Genomic DNA, 25,150 nt, shown 5'->3' with positions numbered 1-25,150 from the left:
GCTTTATTTCTGTTGCTACTAATGATTTTATTTAAATAATCTTTGTATTTTTATTCGCCAGGACTTTAAATATATCAACAGATATCAATTCACGAAATGAAAGATAAGATTTGGAATTCAAAGTTGCATATTTTAAATGTAATGAATAAAAAAACAAAAGAAGTATTAGTTGCGGTACGTATATATCAAGTGCCTCCAAACATTATTATTTTATTAAATTTTTTATATTTGAGCATTTACACAAAAATTTCTTGAGTTGCATATTCGCAAATTTATTCAATGTTACCTCAATTTCCTATCTGCATTTGAGTGAATTCGATAATGTTATAATTGATGTACTTATCAGCTCTTATTTTATTAAAATTGGAAAATAAATAAAGATGACATAAGATTACAAACGTATAAATTATACGCAGGCTAAACCACGCAGGCTAAACCGGGTGGTGACGATTGAACTTTCTTTCGATTTGTCGCTCTTTCTAAACATTATTCCAAATGTAAATGCGGTGTATAAGGGCCAGTCTCGGTCGCTAGTAGTATGGGGGGCATGCATTAAAATAAATCAGATAAATGACAAAGACAAGATGATTTACTTGCTGAGATTTTATCGATTTTCTTTAGCAAATAAAATATTTTTTTATATCATTATGGCAACAAAATTATCTCAGTGATGACTTTAATATAAGAAATTTTTTATGACCACAAAAGTTTTCATTATCAAAGTAGTTATCAATTATCCGACTTTCTAAACAATCATTTATCGAAAGAGAAAGACGTTTGCTTATCGCAGGACTGATATCAAAAGTTTAAAAGAAGTTTTCTTCTGCGTAGGAGTAATATAAAAGGACGAAAAATTCATATGTTATTACTAAGCCTTTAAAATTTACCCTTTTCAACAACACATCACTCGTTTCCGTCAATATTGATTTCTGAAAAAACCGTACAGTACACTACGGCAATGAATGTCAGTCTGATTAAAGCTTTTAGCGCTTTTAAAACCTTTTTTTTTCATTTTTTTCTCCTATCGTCTCTATTTTTACTGTCCAATTAATTACCAAATCAATTAAAGTTTTCATATTGTTTATTTAAAAATAACTTTAATTATTTTTGTGTTAGAATACTTTACGAATTTTATAACATACTATAGAAACTACATTTTCAATAAAATAATTATATCAATTTTTATATTTTTTCCGGGCTCCTAAATGTTTACATAGATGCCTTGAGCAATTTGAAGATCGTCAACGACAAATTTGTTATACAATAAGCGTTCAGATTCTGAAAGTTCGCAAAAAAACACAAGTTCAATCTGCTTGGCCCTGGAATGCAAGTAAAGAGCGTGACTAGCACAACTACCCGATCGAACGCTGGATCGTCGTGCTTGTTATACTGCCTAGTCTATAAGACTGCACTTGAACCATTGTTTATTCTACTGTTGTGATTACCACCAACTTTTCTTTTTGCATAGATTGATTTTTTTATTTGGAAAATTCAAACGATGCATAGTACTTTAAACTTTTTAAAACAATCGTATGATGAGAGTATTGCGATCTACTGTACATATCTATTTTTAGACCAAATTACTGATACTCTATTCCCAGAATGAACAATTGTAGAAGCTATATTAACGTAAGTACGGGAAGATACTGAATATATTTCATACAACTTTTAATTACGTATTGTTATTACATTCGAATTGAAACATTATACATGATAATAGTTATGCAATGAACGTAACGTGTCTTTTGGAATGTTTGATAGGATAGCCCGTTCTTGAAATAAACATTGGGCTATACCGTTCATGCCAGAAGCCATCAAGTAAGAAACAGTTGAGTATTGTTAAATTATTATGGTTTAAACTAACCTTGATTTTTATTTTTATTGACATAAATATTGATATTGTACAATACAACTTCTGCATAAGTATATTATAAGTGATTCAAGATTGACTTTCCCTTTATAAAAATAAATTATCTTGAAAACAAATCTGATTAATCATTACCTGCACTGTCCTTATGTTTTTATTCTCCTTGATCTTTTGTTAAAAAATCTCTTCAAGAATTGTACACCTCCATCCGTTTAAAAAAATATTTACTCCTCAACGATAATGGATCGAAAACATTTAATCTAATAAACAAGTATGCAGCAAAATGTATTAAAGTATGTACATACTTTTGAGTGTTATTCTAATAAAAAACAAATGCTAAATGGAACTGTTTTTTTCGTTTTATAACAATTGAGGTACGCCTGTTTCATATAATCCGACGTGTAATAAAGGTACTGAGTCATTTTTTTCAAAATGCAGTAACCAAATAGACTAATATATTTTTTTTTTCGTCGAAAATTAAATTGTTCGTGACTATAATGTCAGCTTAATGACATAATTATAAAATTATAAAACGTATTAATGTTAACAAGTTTATCATTTTTGTTATTAAATTAAAGTTTCGAACGTTATTTTCTGGCCACCAACGCTGGAGCTCATCCTTAAAATCTAGTACATGACCGAATGATTGCAGCATCTATAACGACAGTCCGAATCGCTCCTAACAGAGTGAAGACCAGCCGATAAATACAAACACACACATACATTTTTCTTTCACATCTTTACAGTAATAACTACTTTGTAAGATAGAAGCCAAACGCAACCAATAAATTTTTTCCTCAATTTGTAGTGGTAATGGTAAAATATATCAAATTCTGATAACTTTCCAATATATCTTCGGTGATAATACTTGAAAAACATAATATAGGTATTAGCTGTTGAAATTCGAATCAATGCCTAATAATAATTTTTGAAGATGTAAAATATAAAGAACATAAAGAAGTTACATTTTCACATATATTTCACATACATTTAGTGTCTTGCAAATTAATTCAGTTGAACGTAATCAAAATTGAAAAGAAAATATTTTCTACCTAACTTCATAAAATTTTTCATATACGTAACGCAAATCTTGTCAAATCATTCCTATTTTAAATAAACTATAATTTAATTGGATTTTAAGATAACCACGATTATAATTGTAAACAAAAAAAAAATATTATCGAATAGAATCCTCATGTGTCTAACATAGATAGACTTAAAACTATATTAATTAGTTTGTTTGATTGTTTGAAGTCATTTTATGATGGTAACGCAATACCTCGATGTGCATCGTGATAATATTTTATCATTCTATGTGATTGCACTTTGCAAGTTTATTATTCGAAAGTTTTTGAATTATCTTTTTTACAACAAAATAATATTTTTAAAATAGTCAACGCTTTGGAATTAAGAAAGATAAAAAAAATGGAATAAAATATTATTTCATTTTATTTCAAATCGAACAATCACTTTTTTCTATGCACAATACAGTTTTTTATTCATTTTATCAACATAATATTGCTACGCCTTAAAATTATACAAAAATAACGGAATAAAATCAAGCATTTCTTAAGTAAAAACTGAGGAAGATCATATCATAATATAATCTTCAAAAAGAATTTTAATGGTAGCGTCAAAAAATTCATGACAGAAATCAGCACGTTACAATCGTATAATCCCTTTGTTACTTTATTGAAGCTTTTTATTAATTTTTTTCTTTGTTCAAGATAGCATGTATTTTTAGCAGTGACAGTTTTTGGTAATTATAGTGTTCTCCGGTGGTATAATAACAGAGAAAACAATTATTTTATAATAGCAACAATGGCGCAACAATCAATTTGTTTTTATACACTAAAACGTGTGTTAAAGAAGTTCTGAGGAATATTACGACTAAGAAGGAAACAAGTAGTAGATTCTTTAATTTCTTTGTTTTTTTATACAGATATATTACATTCACATTTCTTAATAATTCAACGACGAGAAAAAATTGTTAACCTTCCAAAAAAAAATGGATAATAGTTAGCCACGTTGATTCGTTCCTAATCGTTGTTTAGGTAATAAGGTGAATTATAGTACGAATGACTCAATCCTTTCAAATGATGCTATATCGACACATTGTAAACTTACGTACAATCGATTAGAATTTCATCAATTTCATCATAGATTTACAATTAGTTTAACATTTACAATTCATAGAAAATTTCTTTTTTCTTATTGTGTCTTGAGTGTTTCTATATACGTAGTATTCGAGTATATCTAAGGACTGTACAATGTGTTGTGTCCTCCTAAACAAAGTTTTTTTTTAGTCAGCATTAATTTTTTTTGCTTTTGGAATGTAGGGCAAACAACGTAACGTGTCGAAAATCTTAAAAGTTGGATGTACTTGATTTTTCCTTCATACTGTAATACTGACTGATACATTAATAATTTCACAGTCAGACATGGGCAATTTATCTCTCGTTTATTATGACATATTTTCGTATTTGAAGGGAGACCAAGACAATGCAATATACGCATATGCATGTCACATTTTGAAAATGCTTCGGAAAAAAAGAGAACCAACATTGATAATACTACATAAAAGAACAGTGAACAAGTGCCCACGTCCACGTGTACCCCAATGCAAAGAGCACGAAGAGATATTTCACGAAGCATTTACTCAAATTGGATGGTAATTTTTTGAACACTTGGCCTTGGCGTCGTCTTCTAAAAATATCTCGTGTAACTCTTTGATTTTTTTACGCACAAACGTAAATGTTTTATTTCTTTTTTTTACTATCACTTACGATATGAATTGCCAACGAATTCCTAGCTTGGTGCGTTTTTTTTGTTATCAATGTAAATGATTTCATCGATTAATTGTTGAGCTTTCTTTATTTGCTGATTTCAATGATTCTAAGAATAAAACATAACACGTACGTTTTCAAAAGCTACACACAGGCGTCCCAGAAAATATTCTGGTTAAAAAACATGACGATTTAACATTCAGAGACCTGCGCTCTTTATTACACTTTCATTAAATCTTAGTTTTTTTTATTTGCCCTAGTAGAAATTTACTGTTTTTAAAACTATATACTGAGAATAAAATTCTGCTCCATAATAACAAAATCTATTTAGTAAATGATAAATAAGCCTATTTTACTTTAGGTAGGAGTTAGCTTGCAATTACTAAATATGAAATACTGATTTCAAAAGTAGCCGCCCCAATAGATTAACCCATACGGAAGGTAATAAGACTGGACGAAAAATATATAGTATTGCTCATTTTCATGCAAATTTCCACAAGGGATATTATTTTCATCCATGTGCACTTCTTTCATAACATTTAATAGCGCGTTAGGCTTCGTTTCAATTATTTATTTTTTTTAGAAAAAAGAATATTACGAAGATGCTGGGCAATGATGATGGTAGAGTTGTTTAGTGACGCGAATCCCTAGGATAGAACTCAGCAAGAGTACTGGCTGGAATTCGTTTAAGCATCTCTTTGGGGAAGATACGAAGCAATTGCCAACCGATGTCTAGTGACTCGAAGACCGTACGGTTCTCGTACGAACCCTGAGAGATAAAATTCTTCTCGAATTTGGAAAGGAACTCGAGGTACAGCAGATCATCAGGCGTTAATGCCTCTTCACCTACTACTGCTTTCATAGCTTGCACATCTTTACCAATAGCGTAACAGGCATACTGAAAATACACATATTTTCATTAGACAAAATCTAGCTGTAATTTAAACGTAATGTAAAAAGCTACTAAGAAGTACATAATGAAAACTCACCAGCTGGTTAGACACATCTGAATGATCTTTCCTAGTCATACCTTCGCCAATAGCAGACTTCATTAAACGCGAGAGCGAAGGTAATACGTTGACTGGTGGGTAAATCTGTCTGTTGTGAAGCTGACGATCGACGTAGATTTGTCCCTCGGTAATGTAACCAGTTAAATCAGGAATAGGGTGAGTTATATCGTCGTTAGGCATAGTGAGGATAGGAATCTGTGTGATTGAGCCGTTTCTACCCTCGACACGTCCGGCACGTTCGTAGATGGTTGCCAAATCGGTGTACATGTAACCAGGGAAACCACGACGTCCGGGTACTTCTTCACGGGCAGCTGAGACCTGAAATGTTGCTTAGTTAGTAAATTGTTGCAACGCAATTCAATGTCATTAATAGAAGATGTACGATGTAATGTACAGAAAATACACATGCCCATGATTTTTTGCAAAATTCAGTTATTATGCGTCATTGCTAATTGATAAGTATATTTAATCTAAATAGTTTAAAATCAAACGTATGAAACTTCAGTAGTAGTAATATCTCGTATATAATTCAGTTAGGCAGCATAATGATAAAAATTTAAAGTATAAATTCATAAAAATTACCAATATCGTAAGATAGTAGCCTAAACTTTGACTTGAAATTTAGGAAAAAATCATATTTAAACAATATTTTTTGTTGTGCTGGTAGAAAACTGTCTATGATTAGCCACAGTAGAAGAAAATAAATAAACTGTACCTCACGGAGAGCCTCAGCATAGGAAGACATATCCGTAAGGATGACAAGTACGTGTTTTTCACATTGGTAGGCCAAGAATTCAGCAGCGGTAAGAGCGAGACGTGGAGTAATAATACGTTCAATCGTTGGATCGTTAGCTAAGTTCAAGAAGAGACAGACATTCTCCATGGAACCATTCTCTTCAAAGTCCTGCTTGAAGAAACGTGCAGTTTCCATGTTAACACCCATAGCAGCGAATACAATGGCAAAGTTGTCCTCATGCGAATCCAAAACAGACTTTCCAGGTACTTTGACCAAACCGGCTTGTCGACAGATTTGAGCGGCAATCTAGAAAGATGATAGGGGCTATTAATAATCGTCACTATGTTTTCTGAAAGATCAATAATCAACCGTTATAATAATTACTTCATTATGAGGCAGACCAGCAGCCGAGAAAATAGGAATTTTCTGTCCTCTAGCAATGGAGTTCATCACATCAATAGCAGAAATACCAGTCTGAATCATTTCCTCTGGATAAATACGTGACCATGGATTGATGGGTTGACCCTGGATATCAAGGAAATCCTCTGCCAAGATTGGAGGTCCCTTGTCAATGGGTTTTCCAGAACCATTGAAAACACGACCCAACATGTCCTCGGATACAGGTGTACGAAGAATGTCACCAGTGAATTCACAATGGGTATTTTTTGCATCAATGCCTGAGGTACCCTCAAACACTTGGACAACAGCTTTCGAACCTGATACTTCCAGGACTTGACCCGATCGTACTGAGCCATCTGCAAGTCTTAGCTGGACAATTTCAGCAAACTTGGGAAACTTCACTTCATCCAAGATGACTAAAGGTCCATTTACACCAGATACTGTTTTGTAAGCTGTAAATTAATAACATTGGTTAAAAGTGTTTACAAATTCAGAAATATCTACATAATTGAATGTATAAAGATAGATTATTTTGAATGAAAAGGAATAAACACAAGCCATTATTCTGTTTAAGTTAGATATTACTATACTTAACGCAGAGATTTTATGCCAAATCTTTGAGTGCATAGCATACGTTCAAACAAAGTATGATGAAAGAATCTCTCCTGCTGTATTGGCTTTCAGTTTTACAATTTTGATAGTTTGGAAAACTATAAAATTACAATTTACTCATATCTTAGAGACCATTAATGCATTTATGATCTATAGATTTCCATAGATATTCATTAAAAAATTTGAGTAAAGCTGTAGCAGTCATTTGGATGTTTGCCAGCAAAGTCCCAGACATATGCAACTATGACAACAAAGATTCCCTAGATACATTCATATCAAGCAAAACGCAGACGTCTATCTATAATCAGAAGAAATTTCTCAAGCTTTTGTATTTCTATAATTATGTAAAAACTATTCCAGTACGGCTACGCCCATGTAAATAAACAACCGCCCACTTATAGTCAACAGCCAAATTTCATCAATAAAAAATAAAAAAATGAATAGTCATTCAAAGTATTCCAAGATGCGTATAGAAACAGTTCCGCGTGATAATCCCGTGCAAAGTAACTATCCGCGAGAGAAGCACACGCATACACTTCGTCGTCTGCAGTCACATGACACAAAAGTTAAGAGCTCACAGGCGCTTGTCTCTCCGTCTCTAAAGCTGTTTCCCACGTCTTTTGTACAGTGCAATAACCCGTGCAAGTCGTTAAAAATCAATGCATATGCTTATCATCCAATCAAGAGATGATAAACGGATGAACCGATCAGCTGACCCAGCTTGGACGGCGGCTAGATCGATATGCCAGAAACTTAAGAAAGACAGATGCAGCTAGGCCGTACTACTTACAACGCCCATTTCACTAAACATGTCGACTGCTTTTTTATCGCAAGTTTTGCACATCTATCTACATACCTCAATAGTTAGTTATCCAAATAGCGATTATAATGTGTCGGACGTAATGAGGATGCTTATAAAAGCATGCAAATGATGATTGTAGATGGTGATAGAAAAGAGACTTACTAAGTCGGGGCTGGGCGATAAAATCGCGAGAGACCGCGAGTACATGCTCCTTTTGGGCTTGTTGAGCCCCAATCGTTTTCGAGTACATCTTTCTCGTTGGATTGTAATCTCTTAATGCTTTTTGTATAAACTACAACAAACTTTTCACGAAGCCTAAAACTTTAGCTTTACTGCCGTCGTTCACTTAATTCGCTGTTGCTGCTGCCAAGCTGTGGAGAGATGCGTAGCAGAAGGCGGACTGCGCCGGAGCGCGCGAGTGAGACAGAAATAGGACGTCGGTCAGAGTGGGGATGCTCAGACTGAGATAGATTATACGTTCGTTGCTTATTATATGATAGATTTGACGGTAGTGAAAGTGTAGACAGGGTGAATTTTTCGTTAAATGACTTGAGTTTGTTGTGTCTTAGTTATGGTTGATTTGTTTCAAGGTGCAGAAAGTGAAATGAAGGCTAGTGAATAATTGCGTAGAAAGAGATAGAAAGAATAAGAGTGAAGCACGTGGGATCACGTGGCTTGGGGTGATGGTACTTCACAAATCAAATTAGTGATTTTTGAAGCAGCTTTGATTAATTGTTCTATGGTTAATCTGAGGTGAAATTATTTTTAATGGGCATTTTGTAACTTTCTACGATGTTGTTTGAATAGAAATTGATTTGCCGTTCTTGTATCATTAATAAACGAAAGACGTTTTAATTTCATGTCAATTGATTAGTATAGTCGTTTATTCGCCATGGCGCGTTTAGCGCTCAATTTCGGATAACTTAGCGACAGCAATATATTGCGATTGATTTGATAACGGTCATCAATTGCATATATGAATTATGATATATTACATTATGTAATACTTTGTTCAATTTAAACAGTAAATTCAATTACGATAACATTAATATTAAAGAATTTATATTGACGATTGTATTTTTTTTTTCGACGCTGAATTTGGTGTTTTACTAATGAACATGATTAATTGAGTTAGCATAATCTTTACATATAATCACGAATTATAGAATCGCGTTATTAACCTTAGTTGTAAATGAACAAAAAATCAAATGCTGTACAAATTTAGGTTGAAAATGGTATTTATGACAAAAATTAGACTGAAAAAATTTCATTTTTTTCAAAATACAAATTTTTAAACTACAAGGTTCCTTGCATCAACGCTCCGCCCCTATGCCAACGTCATACGCGAATAGCGTCATTCAGCCCCCTCAATAAAAATGCAAGTTTTTAAACTACGAGGCTCCTCGTATCAACGCTCCGTCCCTGCGCCAACGTAATACGCGACATCTAGTCCCCTCACATATATGTAGGATATAGATGTAACACATATACACATTGCAGTTTGACGAACGAACAAGATAGCAAAAGAGAGGGAGAATAACAAGAAGAGTCAAAGCATAGCAAAGGCAAGATCAGCAGCAGCGAAACAGTGCTCGGCAGTCGGACTGGTCGGAGCCGGTGGTGCCACTCATATTGTCGAGGAAATCGCGCGTTAGTGTCTTCGGCCTAGATTCGATTGAAAAAAAGTAAAGACCCAACCCTTGTGTAGTAGCGCTGAGGTCGAGGATATATATTGAAACTCACGACAGTCAAGTACGTTTGTTATTAGTGTATGTGCGTGTGTTGAGTGGTTCTGCGTTTTCGGGGTCAGGTTCGTGTTATAAAGGGTTATGCGCGCGTGGCCATCCTTTTCCTTTCATCCTTTTTCGGAGCAGAAATTAGTGTTTATGAGAGGCGAGGGATTGTTAGAGATGTGATTATTTTTAATAGTTTTATGCTTCGTAATGTATATGTTACTATATGTCTGCCTGGATATAGTGATTCATAAAATGAGATTGTAAAAAGTTGATGTGGAAAGTCTTGATAAGATTGTTAACATGTTTTTATTTTTGTTGAATTTATACTGAACGTTTCTAGGCAGGATATTACGGAATGTTAACCTCGCGATTTTCGAGTTATTTTTAACGCGATATATTGAAACTAAAATGAATTGGTCTGTCTCTCATCTAATCTGTTTGAATTTTACAGATTATTTTCAAATAAAAAATTTGTATTTCATTAATTCAGTTATTCAATGATTTTATTATTTGATGAAATTGCTTTATGAAAGTTCCAACAAAATGACTTGGCAGTAAAGAGATTCACGTCGCACAAGTCGAATGCAAACTACGTGGCATCATTGTTAAAAAAAGCCTTCATCGTTTCACCTGGAATCCTAGATAACACATGTTTTTAAAAAGTGTCCTTTTTAAGAAAGTAAAAAAGTAGACTTCGTGAATACCGTCATTTGCATGAATATTTTTCCTATTCTATTTATTAACACGAAAAAAGTGTTTACTTATCCGTTCGCAAGATTGAAGGTCAATCTATCTCTTTAAGCGAGAGACCAGCTTAACAACACATATGCAAATTTAAACTCGATAATATTTAATTGATTAATTTTAGTTTCAAATCGAAGGGGAATGATAAAAAATAGTTCTTTCATTTCCTGTTTCCTTATATTTTACTCGCACGCTTTACTTTTCAAGTATAATAATAGATTCTTGACACTTGTGACGAAAGCAAACATCTGCAACAAGGCTGAAGTGATCGTGATATCCAATCTGCGATCTGTTTGTTATTTTTCAGTTGGAGTTTGTCCCAGAATCATCACCGTAATGTCACTACAAAGGATGACGAGCCTGTCAAAGGCACTGTCAGGTCTTATGAGACCTTACAGGGCAACAGCAGCCGCAGGTTCGAAAAGTTACTTTACTTACGTTAACGAGCCGTCGATGCCGATTCCCGACAAGGAACCTTGCTATGTCAACTGCGCCGAGGAGGCTATCGAAGCTGCTGGTCTTGCATCCAGTAAGTTTCTTTTCAATTTTATTATTATCACTGAATGATATATTATACTTGTTTAGTTCTTTTTTCGAGTCTTAACGTTAGCGAGGAATCTTTAACTGTTTATTCTCTAAATGTCAATCGATTTTGATAAAACGACGTCTAGTTTTCAATTACAACGTTTGTTGGTTTCTACAGGTGAATAAAAAAATTTCTATAGAAAACTTTTTTATTAACAGTTTTCAATCATTAGACATTGAATCAATTTCGCGCAGAAAAGGTTTCTACGTCCAAGTAAAACCCAAACTTAATAGTTTAAACACAACATGTTAACACTTGTTTAACTTTTTTTTTATTATAAGTAAAAATAAATTAACAACCGGAAAGATAATTAACTACAGATAGATAACTAAATAAGAGCATCTTCAAAAATTATTTATTAGTTCATCATAATTATTGCAATGTTAGAACAGCGTAGGTATTTATCCTTAAAGACGTCGTTTTTCTATATAACATCATTTCTACTTCGCACTGATGGGGCGAGGCTATAACTGTCGTATAACGAGCAAGTGACTGCTATTCGAAGTAACGTTTGTTACATCTTGTGTCACTGCATCATATGTGCATACGCGTAAGAGTCAAGTGTGTTTTGTTAATTTCAATGACCATTGTAAAATATATAAGCTTATGTAGAGCTAACTGATTACTTCAAAGAGGTTAATTGAACTAAAAGTTACCACTTCTATTGAGTTAAAAAATGAAAATCCTCAATCGAGGTTAGTCTAGTATTTAACATTATCTATAAATTGATAAATATAATTTGAATTTTCCTCGAAATGAAAAATTCAAAATGTCACCAATTTATTATCAATTTTGATACAGTTGATGAAAAAATGTATTATCCAAAATTAATTATAAAATATTTAAACAGAATTATCAAAGTATAAATTAAAAAAAAGTATTGAAGTATAAAAAGTTTGGTTTGTTTGATAACAGTTAGTGTGAGATAATGACTTATTCTTACTTGTGAAATAAAGACGAAGATTATTCTAAGGAACTTCTACATAGTGGACCGTCAGACATTGAACAAGGGATGTTAAACGAGTACGATGATGGAAAACAAATCGATTGTTTACTGTTATCTTATCTAAGGTTTGCGCCCTATCCATGTAACCGTTAACGCGATTTTTATTAGTTTTGCAAGCTCACGTTAAACAATCAACTTTCCAACAACCGACGCTCCCTTTTGTAGAAAGTTTTATGTTGATGTTTCCGATTGATTGTAGACAATGTCTCAAAACATATTCCGATTTTATACAGTTCTATTTTTTTAACTTTCTATTAAAATGAAGCCGATGACCAACATTTCTTTAATTAATGTGCTAATTGATGTACTAACATTACGAAGCAACTGTCAAAGCTAGTTCTAATTATAAAATCTTTACAGCATAATAAAAAATGAAAATATCCTTGAAAAACATGAGTTACGGATTACGCATCTAGAGCGTCGGGATTAATAATAAACTTAGCAGCACTACACAGAAGAATTTAAATAATGAATAGTCAATACGTTTCGCTAAATTTCAAATGAACTGACTCGCGCGAATCAAGTGTTGCATGTGCAATGAAATCTCAGACGAAGAAAATAAACAATACGGATTGATTTCGGATGGACAAAAGAAACGACCCCGATACTATAATTTTGCTTATCTTGAGCTACATTGCACGAACACGTAAAAAGCGCGTGTTTAGACAAATGGTATATCTGTTAAAAGCGAGTTGAAAGTTCACCTCACAATTGCTATTGCTGTTTATTTAAGAATCAATGACCTCCAACGCAACGTTTCTCCTACTTCTCCGACTTGTATTTTCGATGTCGAAAGTCTTCGAATGTTCGCGCGTCAATTCGTATATAAAACTTCCCACGCGATAAAATAAATTCTCGATTACACTCTCTTATATCTCGCTGCGGATTGTGCGGCTCTTTTTATTTCTTTAGAGAACAATTATTCGCCGACAACAATGTTTTCAATAATCAATTATGGATGATTTATTCAAATTCTGATATGCACTGACATTGTAAGAAAAATGAAGTTCTATTTCAATTGCAAATTGCTTACGCACTTGACAGTAACTTGCAATTACAATTATCAATAATTTTGAAAATTAAGCAACAATCTCAAAAGTCATGCTTCGCAAAAAGTAAATGATAGTTTCGGGTCATCGAATATATTAAACTTAAATTTCTGAAAATAACGTCAGGTTATATACTCTTTGCTTGCCGTTCTATAATAGACTTCGCTCGGCTCTGCGCACATTGGCGACATTGATCCTTGCCCTACATTCGCGAAGCTTTTGGGAACAGGGCGCGCGAAAAAAAATGCACTTGGCCATAATTGACTCTCAAGTTCAAGAACTTGTCTAATCCTAAGCACGTCATATTTGATTAGAAAATAATTGATTGTTAATGAGTGATCATCCAGAAATATGCGTTTAAAATAACTTTTATGTGAGTATTTTTAAAATCTCACAAATGGTATTTATGATAGCCGATCTTTGTTTATCCGGAACTAAAATTGAATGAAGCTCTTTATCGATATTACGCGAAGCGTGAGCGCAAATATGCAGTTTAACGTTGTATATCTGCAGGGACGATCGACGATCAGTAGCCTGCTGTGTGAAAGAGAGGCGCAATGTTTTTATTGAGATAATTTGTCACGTACGTATATGCTTGTGTTCAGCTCTCGTGCAGTGGCGTATCCATATGTAAAGTCAGTTCGCTGAGTTGACTCGTAGCTTATCGATTATGAGCTGATAAAAATACATTCTTCGACTCCATCAAAGTAATCAAATATGAACAGCGTGCGTTACAAAGAAAAATAATTTCGAATTTTAGAAAGATTATCTATTATTCAGGATAGAGAAAATTTATGTCCAATCTTTCAAGAAGTAATTTAATACAATATTCAATTCGAGGTCTACTTTACTACGTTATACAACGGCACTAGTAAAGAAATCCTATAAAGAAATGTCTTGCCGATGGATATATTTTCGTTACAATTTTAACTTAAATTTTTTGCTTTGTAACTTAAGTTACTTTAGCATTACAAATAATTAATTATAAATGGCTTTATAAATCACAACTCAACTATAATTTTTAATAAGAAATTCAATTACATATATCGACAACGAATACAGATTAATTGATTTTCCTCTTTTGCAGATAAAATCGTATTCTCCCAGGGCGCAGCCGCGACACCGGTGGAGTTACTTCGAGGAATGACTGAGCTTGGCCAGAAGAACAACGTGTGCAACGTGAGGTTGTTTCACATGCATCTTGAAGGCGAAGCACCGTTCGCTGATAAATGCGTTGAAAGTACGTTGAACACCGGAAAATGAACGTTTCTTTTACTCTACGATCAAACTCAATGAAGCACGGCCAAGGTGAACGTGTGTTGCATGACTCGGCCTCGAAAATATTCTTTTATGCAATGCGAAGCCTGATGCGATGCTTAAATCGATCCTATAGTACGCGAGTACTGTACTTTCTTCCATCAATTGCTCGATGAAATTATTATGCTGATTTGTCGTGGAATAAGAAACAGTTTTTAAATCGTGTACACCGTAACAATAGTTTTGTATATTTCTATCATTGAAAGTGATGTATTGAGCATTGTAAACAATTGTTACTGTAATAATCATTTTACGTTTCAGTATTTTTGATTTTATTGTTGTTTTGTTAAAACTCAAATGAAATATCTTGTAACTTATTTAAGATATTTTGTGATTAATTGTAATATGATGCCTAGAAGATTTCGAAATCAATTATCTGCAAGCAAATTTCATTTGGCATTTTTATTACGACTACAAAGCGCATGTTTTGAACATTCTTGAATCAAGTTCGAAATTACCGCTTTGCAGTTATAAAAATGTCAAATAAAAATGATTAATTGTTTGCAGCTACAAAATTGATTTAGAAACAGTCTCCAGGCTCTAGGTATTAGCGGTACCCTATGCCCTTGTAAAATTTACTTTTCTTGAAATTGTGTGTGTGCGTGTGCGTGTGTGTGTGTGTGTGTTGCGGAGGGGGGAGGGAGATTACACTAACTGTACTAGGATAATGAAAATTCATAGACATAAGTATTTTTATTTATTTATTTTTATTTTTTATGCCTACCGTCGTCAACCCTTAGTGTTTGTCTCTAATAGTTTTATAAATTATATAAATTTTTTTATGAGATGCATTGATATATTTATTTAGTAAGTGTACGATACGAACAGCTGATTTAGTCTACATTTTAGGTAGTAAGGTCTGGATCTGTCAGGTCCGGATACCGACGTTACCGATCACGGAATTAAACCATATATGATTGATGGTATTTACTAACGTATTATATGCTACTCGTAACTTGTAACACGTGCATGAGAAGAATTTTCATAGTCTTGAGAATTGTAGATTACGCACCTAGGCTTGGAAAGTATTGGAAAGTCCATAGCACGTGAGAATTGAAAACCGTAGCAAAACCGAGATTGTCTAAGACGTTTTATTGACTTGCTAATACTTTCTCGTCTATGGTGTGTACACTATTTTTTTGTCCAACGAAGCCAAAATTAACATGTTACCGACCAAGTCACGGCTGGAAAATGCTACTTTTAAGTCGCTGTACAAAAAAATAAGTAACATTACCGAAAAAAATTTTCTTTATCCAGCGGCCCGAAAGTAACCTTTTTCGACCGCGGCTCGGTCGGTAATGTGCTAATTTTGGCCTTGCTGGGCAAAAAATAGTTTACGCAACACAGCCGGGAAATTGGGAAACCCAAAGCACGTGTTTGCGAACCTCGGCTTCGCCTCGGTTGTCAATCCTCACGTGCTATGGACTTACCAATACTTTCTTGGCCTAGGTGCGTAATCTACTCATTCTCGAATAACGTTTTTAAAACTGCATCGATCTAACTGCGAATTTTTTCGGGCGATAGGTGATATTCTAGACTTTCAATTTCATTTGTGGAAATTAACGTTTCAAAGATGCGGATGCAATAAAAATAATTAATGCTTTTCGAAGGAGTTCGGAATGGTCATTTTACTGTATCAATAGTACCGGTTCCTGTCACGCTTCGAGCCTACTCGCATACGTTCCGCTATCACGTCACTTGATATTTTGTAAATAATAAAGTGATTTGAAATTAATAGCAAGCACATTGACCCTCTTCAATGTTATAAGAGGCAACACTGTCTTTCATTCTAATCTTATACTACAGTGTCTCAAAATAAGCTATATGTTTTATTTGTATTTTTCGAAAGTATCTTATATTGCATAGTTTACGATTTATAAAAGCAACGATAATTACAATTTTTAATTTGGTTTATAACATTAATTATCTAAAAATTTCAAAAGTATACTTTAAAAAATTTTTCATTAATTTTAATTGTTTGGTAGGTAACTTCCGATCCATGAGTTTATTCATTGGAGGCAATGTGAGGAAAGCCGTGAACGAAGGTCGTGCCGACGCGATTCCCATCTTTTTACATGAAATTCCCAAATTATTCAACGAGGGCCATATTAAACCTGACATCGCCCTTATTCACGTCACTCCACCTGATGATAAAGGGTACTGTTCTCTTGGTACCAGCGTCGATTGCGTCAGAGCTGCGCTTATTCACTCCAAAATTATTGTGGGTCCGTAAGAATTGAAAGATTTATTTTTTTATAATTGTAAAATTTTTATGCTACGATCTGAATTTTATCAATAGCACAAATAAATCAGTACATGCCACGTACATTTGGCGACGCTTTGGTGCATAAAAGCCACATCGATTACGCGATATGCCATGACAAGCCTTTACCGTCTCACGGAGGCAATGAGCCAAGTAAAGAGGAGAAATTGATCGGCAAGCACATTGCTGAGAATCTTGTAGAAAATGGTGCCACTCTGCAACTTGGTATCGGCAGTATTCCTGATGCAGTACTCGCTCTGCTGAAAGGACATAAAGACCTCGGTATTCATAGTGAGATGTTCAGTGACGGCGTTGTTGATCTTGTTAATCTTGGCTGCGTCACCAATAGTCAGAAGACTATACATACTGGTAGAATTGTTGGATCGTTCTGCGTTGGCACTAATAAGCTTTACGATTTCATGGATAATAATCCTTTCATTGGTAAGAATATTCAAAATCAAAAAGAGATTACAATATTAAATAATTGTAACGAAATTTTCTTATTTATTATTGTTATTCTTATTTGTTTGAGATTGTAACGATGAAAAGAAAAATTGTTATTTAAATGCGTTTAACTTTGAGAGCATTTATAGGTTGGAAAATAACGCACATCCTAATGACAAGTTTGATAAAAGAACATAACAGAGTCATTATGAACTAAAAATTTTGTATCTTTTACTAATGATTCTATATATTATAACTTTTCTTCGACTGTAATTATTAATTTTTCTCTTTTAATATGTTTTATCAAAAAATTATCATTAATAATTATTCTAATCGTTAGAGAATCAATGTTATATATACAGATCATTTTGTTAATAATGAAACATTGTATTATAGAGATGTTGAGGGTGGACTATGTCAACGACCCGCGAATCGCTGCCAAACAGCCAAAGATGACTGCAATCAATTCGTGTATAGAAGTCGACATTACTGGGCAGATTTGCTCGGACAGTATTGGTACAAGAATGTATTCTGGTTTTGGAGGTCAAGTTGATTTCATTACAGGCGCTGCAATGAGTGAAGACGGCAAAGGAAAGCCAATTATTGCTCTCAGGTCTACTACTAACAAGGGCGCTACTAAAATTGTACCTACGCTCAAATTAGGTAATGACGTTTTTAATGTATTTTTATTTTGTCTATTTTATTTTTATTTGTAATTGAAAAAAATTATAGTTTTATAAATTAAGCTTTTTTAATTTTCTCTGATTAATACCTTAATGTCAATTTTTAGGTGCTGGAGTTGTAACATCAAGAGCATTGGTACGTTACGTCGTAACGGAATGGGGCATTGCTTCTCTCTTCGGAAGATCTTTGCAACAGCGAGCATACGAGCTAATTCAGGTTGCACATCCAGACCATAGAGAAGCATTGGAAAAGGCTGCATTTGAACGACTGAAAGTGATGCCAGCAAAGAAAGATTACTAAAGTGAAAGGAATGAGATTATCCGATAGCATTTTTCGGCATCCGCCATACTCGCACCGGTAACACGTGTTATTGCCTCTCTGCCATATATCCGAAGACTCTTTGATTTAATCAAAAGGAGATTCTTAGATAGTTTGATGGTCCGGAGAAAAGAGAATAAACTATCGATTGTTTGGAAGCAAAATTCATGTTTTTTTTTTAAATTGAAAAGTGAATTGTTTATCAATTGAAGACACATCCGCGCAGTTGTATGCGCGATTATAATTTGAATAAAATTAATTTTCTCCGGGTATTTTGCGTTATATAGGCATGACAAAGAACATTAGTTGCATGAAAAAAAAATAAATGAAATCAGTGAGTAATGATGTGTAGAACATGTCGGTGTAATTTCTTGTGGAGATCCTATGATATCGACAAATTATATTAATTATATAGCTGTCTGAGAAGTTAGCCGACGCTAAACCACATTTTGTCTAAACTACAAAATATTATTTTTTGTAATAAAATTTAAAAAAATAAGTCCTTTTTATATATGTATATTGCCAAGACAGATAAAGTTGATGTAAACATTTAATGCGCATTTCGTTCGAAATTTAATACTATCCAAGCAGTTGTAATTAAAGACAAGCAAACTTCTTTAATTTACCATTTAAAGTTATATTTTTTTAATTGTGAATATATTTCCAATACATACTTAGCCATTTTTAATTATGTATATTTTTTTATAAATGTCTAAATAATTTGTTGTACATTACTTCTTTATGTACGAGCAGTTATCTAAAAGATTATTTAACTTATGTGATTATATTTTTAGTCATATCGAGCATCATCGTTTTCTTTTGAATAATCAAATAAAATCAACTAAAAAGGACTTCAGAATTGTTTGTATAACTCTTTTGTTCAAAACTTGATGAATAAAATGGTTTAATTTTATACAACAAATTTCTATTTACAATATTATTATTTTTCCTGTACCAAACTATAAATTAAGTTTTTAAATCTCGTGGAAAGTATATGCATTTTTCATTGAATATCTCCTTTTTACTTTTAGCTTATTTTAAGTATACGGAGCATTTTTAAAATGCTATACTTTATAAATTGCAGTTGCATTGACTTGGTTCGATTTTGGTAGTTAGAGTGACTAACAGATTGTTTGATTAGATCGTAAAACTATTTGTGATTTTTAAATTAACGAAAAGAAAAGGTTGACAAATTCACAAAATCAAATCATTCATTTTTTTATCCGCTACATGTAAGAAAAATTTTCAAATAAATTTGATTATATAACAATTAATAATGAATAAAAAAAGAAGAGAAATAGAACAATTTTCAAGGCAGCCAGCATAAAAACCAGAATTTTCGATTCTGAATCCCGAGGATCTGCTTGACTCATCGTAAACTATGAGGGGAGGATTCAAAAAGAGGAGAAAAGTGAGGGAAAGCGTTGGACCGTTTAGGGGCTTCACCGTGGGTGGTCATCTACAAGCTGTATTCGTATACCTGGTTGATGCAGTGGAGTTGCAGTTCTCCGAGCGTCGCTTCATCAGACATGTTTCTCGTTTATACCACATTAGTTGTACAATTGTAGTGAAAGGTAAAAATTGAATTCTTTTTCTGGTGTGTTTTATATTTTTACTGCGTGCAATGAAGAGGAATTCTTTGTCGAAAGGAGAATAAAACACATGTTGCTGTGGAGTATAGCGTTGACAGAGAGAGAGAGAGAGAGAGAGAGAGAGAGAGAGAGAGAGAGACAAACGGACAGACAGACAAACCAGAAAGACAGAGAAAATCCGAATGAAAGCCACGTTTAATACGATTATTAATATATTATATATATTTATTTCGATTTTTTAAAATTTGTTTTTTCATTTTACTTTTAATTGACTGGAAGTGTTCGCTTTTTATTAATTTTTTCAATATGTTTTTTGTTATTTTTTAATTTTTTTATTGATCTTTTCAATGGTATAACAGTAAGATGCAAGGACACTTTTTTATATTGCTTCATTTACAATTACTTGCAATTGCTTTGAATATCTAATTCGAAGTATGTTCTTATTAAAGAAAATAATTATTTATATTATTTACGAAATAATCCATTGCATGTTGTAATCATATCGATAATTATTTGGATGTAAACGTGAAAAAAAAACGAAACCGTTTACATCCTCGTTTCAGGATAATTATTCTAAAGTTAAAATAAAATGATTGCTTTTAAAATATTTGAACGCGTAATGATTCATTTTTATGATCACTAAAATTGGTATTCACGTATACTTATTAATACTTATTAAATATAAATTAGATTCGTTTGGGGGGGGGGGGGGGTTGCTATGTACTAATTTACATTTTCAATCTTCAAACTCAACTCTGTTAATAAAAGAGTTTTTTTTAATGTGTGAACTGCATAAAAACTTGTCGATAAAGTTCTGTAAAATAACAAGAGCATTGGATTTAAAGAAATAATAATAAAGTAGTTAAGTGCAAAATGTTTAATGTATTTATTGCTATGTTTATTTATATATTCATACGTAAGAAAAGAATAAAAATGAGTATTTCAGACTAAAAAAAATATTATTATCGGCAGATGATGCTCGTCTTCTTGACGCTGTCATTCAACCTCGTTACGAGCAAACCGTACGAGTATGATTTCATCTATTCACCAATAGCTAATGTATCTGTGAGTAAACACCACGGCCAAGCGCAAGATTCAACTTATCACTTTGATGATTTATTCGAGAATACCGACAGTTCTGAATGCAAGAGAAATGCTACGTGTGTACCGTTGTACGCCGCCACTTGTTTCGGAAGCCGCTTGCCGTACGATTCGACAAGTTTGAACTTAGTTCCCGGTTACGCTACGAAATATTCCATCCAGGTAAGGAGCTTGCACAGAATTGAATCTGTCGGAGCCACCGATTTCAATTGTAACTTTGCAGCGTCGTCTACGTATGCTCCAAGTGCTAAAGTCAATTCCAAAATGCTGGTCAGTTGTCCGTCCATTCATGTGCTCGTTATTCGTGCCAAAATGCGTGAACGACACGGTTGAGCGGCTATCTCAAAGCATGTGTACCACGGTATTCAGCTCGTGTCGATTAGTTCTCAATGAAACGGTCTGGCCGACGTTGATCGACTGCGACAACGAGGATTTGTTCATGCCCCAGTGTCGCACCAACATGCTCGACGTGATGTTCGACAAGTCGTGGCACTGTCCAGCACCGCTAGTACCCACCAACGATTCTCTGGCAGTTTTCGACGGCATCGATGGCTGCGGAATACCATGTCGAGATCCGATGTACACTCACGAGGAACATCAGCAAATCCGTACGTTTATCGCTTGGGGAGCGACTACCTGTTGCCTTCTTAATGTCTTCGCTGTGGTAAGCACGTCCGAGCGAACTTTGGTCGCCGCTGTCGGATTTTATCGACGCTCGTCGCCATTATTTCAGGCAACATTCCTAATCAACTGGAAAAGCGCTAGCAAATTTCCAGCCTCGGTCATATTTTACATAAACGCCTGCTTCATGGTCTGCTGCCTGGGATGGCTCGTTCAGTTCTCGACCGGCAACAATAATATTATCGTTTGTAAACCGGACGGCACTCTGCGTAAAAGCGAGCCAAAGTACGCGCACGTAAATAACTGCACGAGGCAGAAATTCGGCAATTCTAATGATTAATTCACCGACTTTCCAGAGGCGATATATCCTGCGTCTTAATCTTCATTCTCGTCTATTACCCACTCATGTCGGCGATCATTTGGTTCGTCATTCTCACCTACACCTGGCATGTAAGTGTCCAGCCGTGTACCAAATTGAACAGTCGATTGGACAAGAAAAGTGCCTACTTTCATCTGCTAGCTTGGTGTTTACCATTGATGTTGACAGTTGGTGTGTTGAGCATGAGCGAAATTGATGGTGACAGTATGACAGGGATATGCTTCATTGGGCGTTACAATTACATCGTTAGACTGGGATTTGTGTTGGGACCTGTTGTCGTTGCTATACTGATTGGTCCTTACTTTCTTATCAGAAGTAAGTACCTCAATTCAAGGAGTTTCAGGCATAGACCATGTAACAAATGTACGTTTGCAGGTATGATCAGATTGATCATCTTGACGATAACCTCCGAGGGTATCATTTCGAATAAAGCAAGTTCGAAGTTGAGAAATACGATCATCAGAATGGGAATGTTCTCCGTTGCTATTTTCTCCTCTGTGATTATAACTATCCACTGCCATCTGTACGACTTTCTTAATTACGCGGCGTGGGAGCAGAATTTCCGCATGTTCATCGTGTGAGTTATATTTAATTTCAATTAACAATTTTCTTTCTTTTATGAAATAGAGACTTCATTGAAAAAGCCGCCTAAGAGAATGCAAACAATAAAATTTTTTTTTATTATTATCGAAAATCTTTTCTCAAAATGAAAAAAGATATTTCCCTATAGATAACATAGAAGAAAAACATTTACTTTTAGAAAGGAAAATAACAAGATTGCTACTTGTTTATATATTAAAATTAAGAATGTTGTGGATTCAAAATGCAATAGAAAGAAAGAATGCTTTTAGATAGTATTTTCAATGGGCATTCGCTAATTGATTATTAATTTACAGTTGCTCTGTAACGACAGGGTACAGCGACTTATCAAGCTGTAAAATGAAGGTACGACCGAGCGTAACGAAACTCCAACTACACCTATTCGCTTTGTTTTTCACTGGGATAGTGATGTCTTCATGGGTATGGACAAGTTCGAGTATGGCCATCTGGTTGCGATGCTTCAAAAGGTACACGAATTTTTGAGTTTTTGCAAGCTATGATCGAGCCGTTGTCACGTGTACTTATCTATATCTACCTCCTCTGTCGAATTTGTAGGCTGTTCAAGTGCAACAATGCGAGGGTAGAGCAGCAGCAGCAACCGGTGAAGTTGCAGAAACATGAGGTGATCGCGCAAGCTTATTCGAAACGACAATCTGGAAAAGAATTAGATTGGAAAGGCGAAAATCCACGGATATCCATTGATTTTTACAACGAAGATCCAGTCGGACTAAATTTTGATCCGAATTCTGTTGAGTCGCAAGATATCAGTGCTACGTGGGCCGCTGCATTGCCGTACATGGTTATGAGAAGAGACGCAGTAGTTCGTGAATTATTGAAGAGCGAATTGGCCAAATCAAAACGTGACAATCGCCGCAGCTCTAATGAGTCATATAGTTTTAGTGTGCGTCGTGCGTCAATCGAGTCGAAAAGAAATTCGAGTGATCCGCAATTTTCAATGTCGATTAGTGAATTGTCTGCTTATAGACAGTTGCCTTATCGCATTGGGCGTAATCATAGAGATACCGATGTATCTTCGACGAACAGGCGAAGGAAAAGAAAAGGAAAATTGAAGAGACGCAGGCTTAGGGGTTATACAATACATAGGAGTCGAAGAACTATCAGAAGTTCCGTTGGTCAGAGTCACGATACTCCGGCTACCGACACGGGTCATTAGAACAATCTTCGAATGATTATAGCTTGTATTTTTTAATTAAACTCGCGACTGATCTTTGAATGAGCTAATATATAAATTTACATTTGTTTCTTTTAATTGAGAAACAATTGTCGATAGTAGTTTTGAAATTAGAACAGCTTTGAATCATATGTTTTACTGTTTCTATTTGTAACAGTATTTAATGATAGATTTTATAGTACGAAAAAGATTTTTTCAATTATTATTCGCAGAAGAATTTTTTTTATCAAACATAGTTTTTCTGACTTGACGAAATTCTATATCTAAGAAATCTTATATTCAAATTTCACATCAAAATACGTACTTAGATTCGAACTTATTTTATCAAGTTTATCGTCTCATAAATTTTAAGAGTTTCTACAACGGCTAACCGAAGAAACTGCTAGATCACACTTTTGAGTCCTCAATTAAAAATTATATTTTCATTATATTGACACAGTGATTCAGAAATTGGTATTTTTACTTGTTATAAATAATTATAAAATGTGATTCAGCAATTCCTCTATTCATCCCCTACGTTTCAAATTTCAGACGAATTCATGAATTTATAATGTACGTGGAGCGTTTGAAGAAAATGATAAATTAAAAGCTAAAGAAAAGTAAAGTTTACCAAAAAATACCATATAGATATTCTAATAAATTTACTCTTTATTTTGTAGTTTGAAAATAAATTAATTGTGTTTAGATTATCTAAAGCTTGAAGGAACTTTTTGTCAAGCGAAAAGAGGGAAAGTTCAACTGAAATTTGGTTAAAGAATAAATCTAGAATAGAAAAACCTTTTATTTCAGAAATAAATTCTTTATTTCAAGAAAAAAAAGATTTAAAAATGAAGTAAACTAAAAACATTTCTTCTTTATAGCATTGTGTTTCACGACTCAGAAGATACACAGCACTAAATTCGTAAAAACTTATTCATTAAAAATTAAATCTTATTCATTAAAATACCATATTATGTATTTTTTGTAAATATGTCTTGCCAAAATAAAGTGATACTATATTTTATGCGTAATACGAATTTCATTTGCTTCTTCGTAAACGAATGGAAAGAATTTACCGATTCAAAATTTTCGTGTATTCCGTAACGAATCGCAAACGTAGCGGCAAAAAATAGAAAAATGGAATCTTTTTTCTTCCTTTTTTCTGCACAGTGGGAGCAAGTATGGAACGGGGAAACATATACATGTGTTTATAACTGGCCAAGCATTGCACTAGCACAAAGGAGTCGTGATCGTGACATTGACTAGAGAACCTCGCTTCCACTGCGCTCTAATGTGTATGTGTGTGTGTGCGTGCTACTTTACAATA

At 33.9% G+C, this 25,150-nt stretch overlaps 3 protein-coding genes across 3 annotated transcripts; 2 read left to right on the top strand and 1 right to left on the bottom strand.

Moving 5' to 3' along the window:
• Positions 1–1,252: 1,252 nt before the first annotated feature.
• On the bottom strand, positions 1,253–8,618 carry LOC131665661 (V-type proton ATPase subunit B). The gene is made up of 5 exons (XM_058937709.1): positions 8,375–8,618; positions 6,784–7,250; positions 6,379–6,705; positions 5,643–5,981; positions 1,253–5,551 (listed from the first exon to the last, which is right to left on the bottom strand). Exons 1-5 carry the CDS (start codon positions 8,460–8,462, stop codon positions 5,285–5,287), a joined length of 1,488 nt encoding a protein of 495 aa, XP_058793692.1. The 5' UTR covers positions 8,463–8,618; the 3' UTR covers positions 1,253–5,284.
• A 144-nt stretch (positions 8,619–8,762) lies between these two features.
• On the top strand, positions 8,763–19,242 carry LOC131665662 (4-hydroxybutyrate coenzyme A transferase). Its single transcript, XM_058937710.1, has 9 exons — positions 8,763–8,898; positions 9,516–9,644; positions 9,713–9,964; positions 11,000–11,221; positions 14,421–14,573; positions 16,636–16,875; positions 16,950–17,354; positions 17,754–18,020; positions 18,148–19,242. The coding sequence occupies exons 4-9, from the start codon at positions 11,029–11,031 to the stop codon at positions 18,339–18,341; spliced, it is 1,452 nt and encodes a 483-aa protein (XP_058793693.1). The 5' UTR covers positions 8,763–8,898; positions 9,516–9,644; positions 9,713–9,964; positions 11,000–11,028; the 3' UTR covers positions 18,342–19,242.
• A 1,615-nt stretch (positions 19,243–20,857) lies between these two features.
• On the top strand, positions 20,858–24,845 carry LOC131665591 (protein smoothened-like). Its single transcript, XM_058937584.1, has 7 exons — positions 20,858–21,214; positions 21,276–21,716; positions 21,786–21,958; positions 22,030–22,367; positions 22,428–22,629; positions 22,949–23,119; positions 23,208–24,845. The coding sequence occupies exons 1-7, from the start codon at positions 20,924–20,926 to the stop codon at positions 23,824–23,826; spliced, it is 2,235 nt and encodes a 744-aa protein (XP_058793567.1). The 5' UTR covers positions 20,858–20,923; the 3' UTR covers positions 23,827–24,845.
• The last annotated feature ends 305 nt before the right edge of the window (positions 24,846–25,150 follow it).

Source organism: Phymastichus coffea, unplaced genomic scaffold (genome assembly GCF_024137745.1).
Source record: "Phymastichus coffea isolate CEN01 unplaced genomic scaffold, Cenicafe_Pcof_1.1 PCOF00053, whole genome shotgun sequence".
Taxonomy (NCBI): domain Eukaryota; kingdom Metazoa; phylum Arthropoda; class Insecta; order Hymenoptera; family Eulophidae; genus Phymastichus; species Phymastichus coffea.
Note: the sequence above shows the minus strand (reverse complement) of the source record. Positions and strands in the feature narration are given on the sequence as shown.

Bases quoted from the DNA above. Each gene is read 5' to 3' on its own strand.
- LOC131665661 (XM_058937709.1), bottom strand. From the start codon at position 8,462: ATGTACTCGAAAACGATTGGGGCTCAACAAGCCCAAAAGGAGCATGTA. The intron at 6,706-6,783 runs GTAATTATTATA...TCATCTTTCTAG, and splicing joins CTGGTCTGCCTCATAATGAA to ATTGCCGCTCAAATCTGTCG. The intron at 5,552-5,642 runs GTGAGTTTTCAT...GTGTATTTTCAG, and splicing joins CAGATGTGTCTAACCAGCTG to TATGCCTGTTACGCTATTGG.
- LOC131665662 (XM_058937710.1), top strand. From the start codon at position 11,029: ATGTCACTACAAAGGATGACGAGCCTGTCAAAGGCACTGTCAGGTCTT. The intron at 11,222-14,420 runs GTAAGTTTCTTT...CCTCTTTTGCAG, and splicing joins AGCTGCTGGTCTTGCATCCA to ATAAAATCGTATTCTCCCAG. The intron at 17,355-17,753 runs GTAAGAATATTC...ATTGTATTATAG, and splicing joins GGATAATAATCCTTTCATTG to AGATGTTGAGGGTGGACTAT.
- LOC131665591 (XM_058937584.1), top strand. From the start codon at position 20,924: ATGATGCTCGTCTTCTTGACGCTGTCATTCAACCTCGTTACGAGCAAA. The intron at 21,717-21,785 runs GTAAGCACGTCC...CCATTATTTCAG, and splicing joins TTCTTAATGTCTTCGCTGTG to GCAACATTCCTAATCAACTG. The intron at 22,630-22,948 runs GTGAGTTATATT...ATTAATTTACAG, and splicing joins AATTTCCGCATGTTCATCGT to TTGCTCTGTAACGACAGGGT.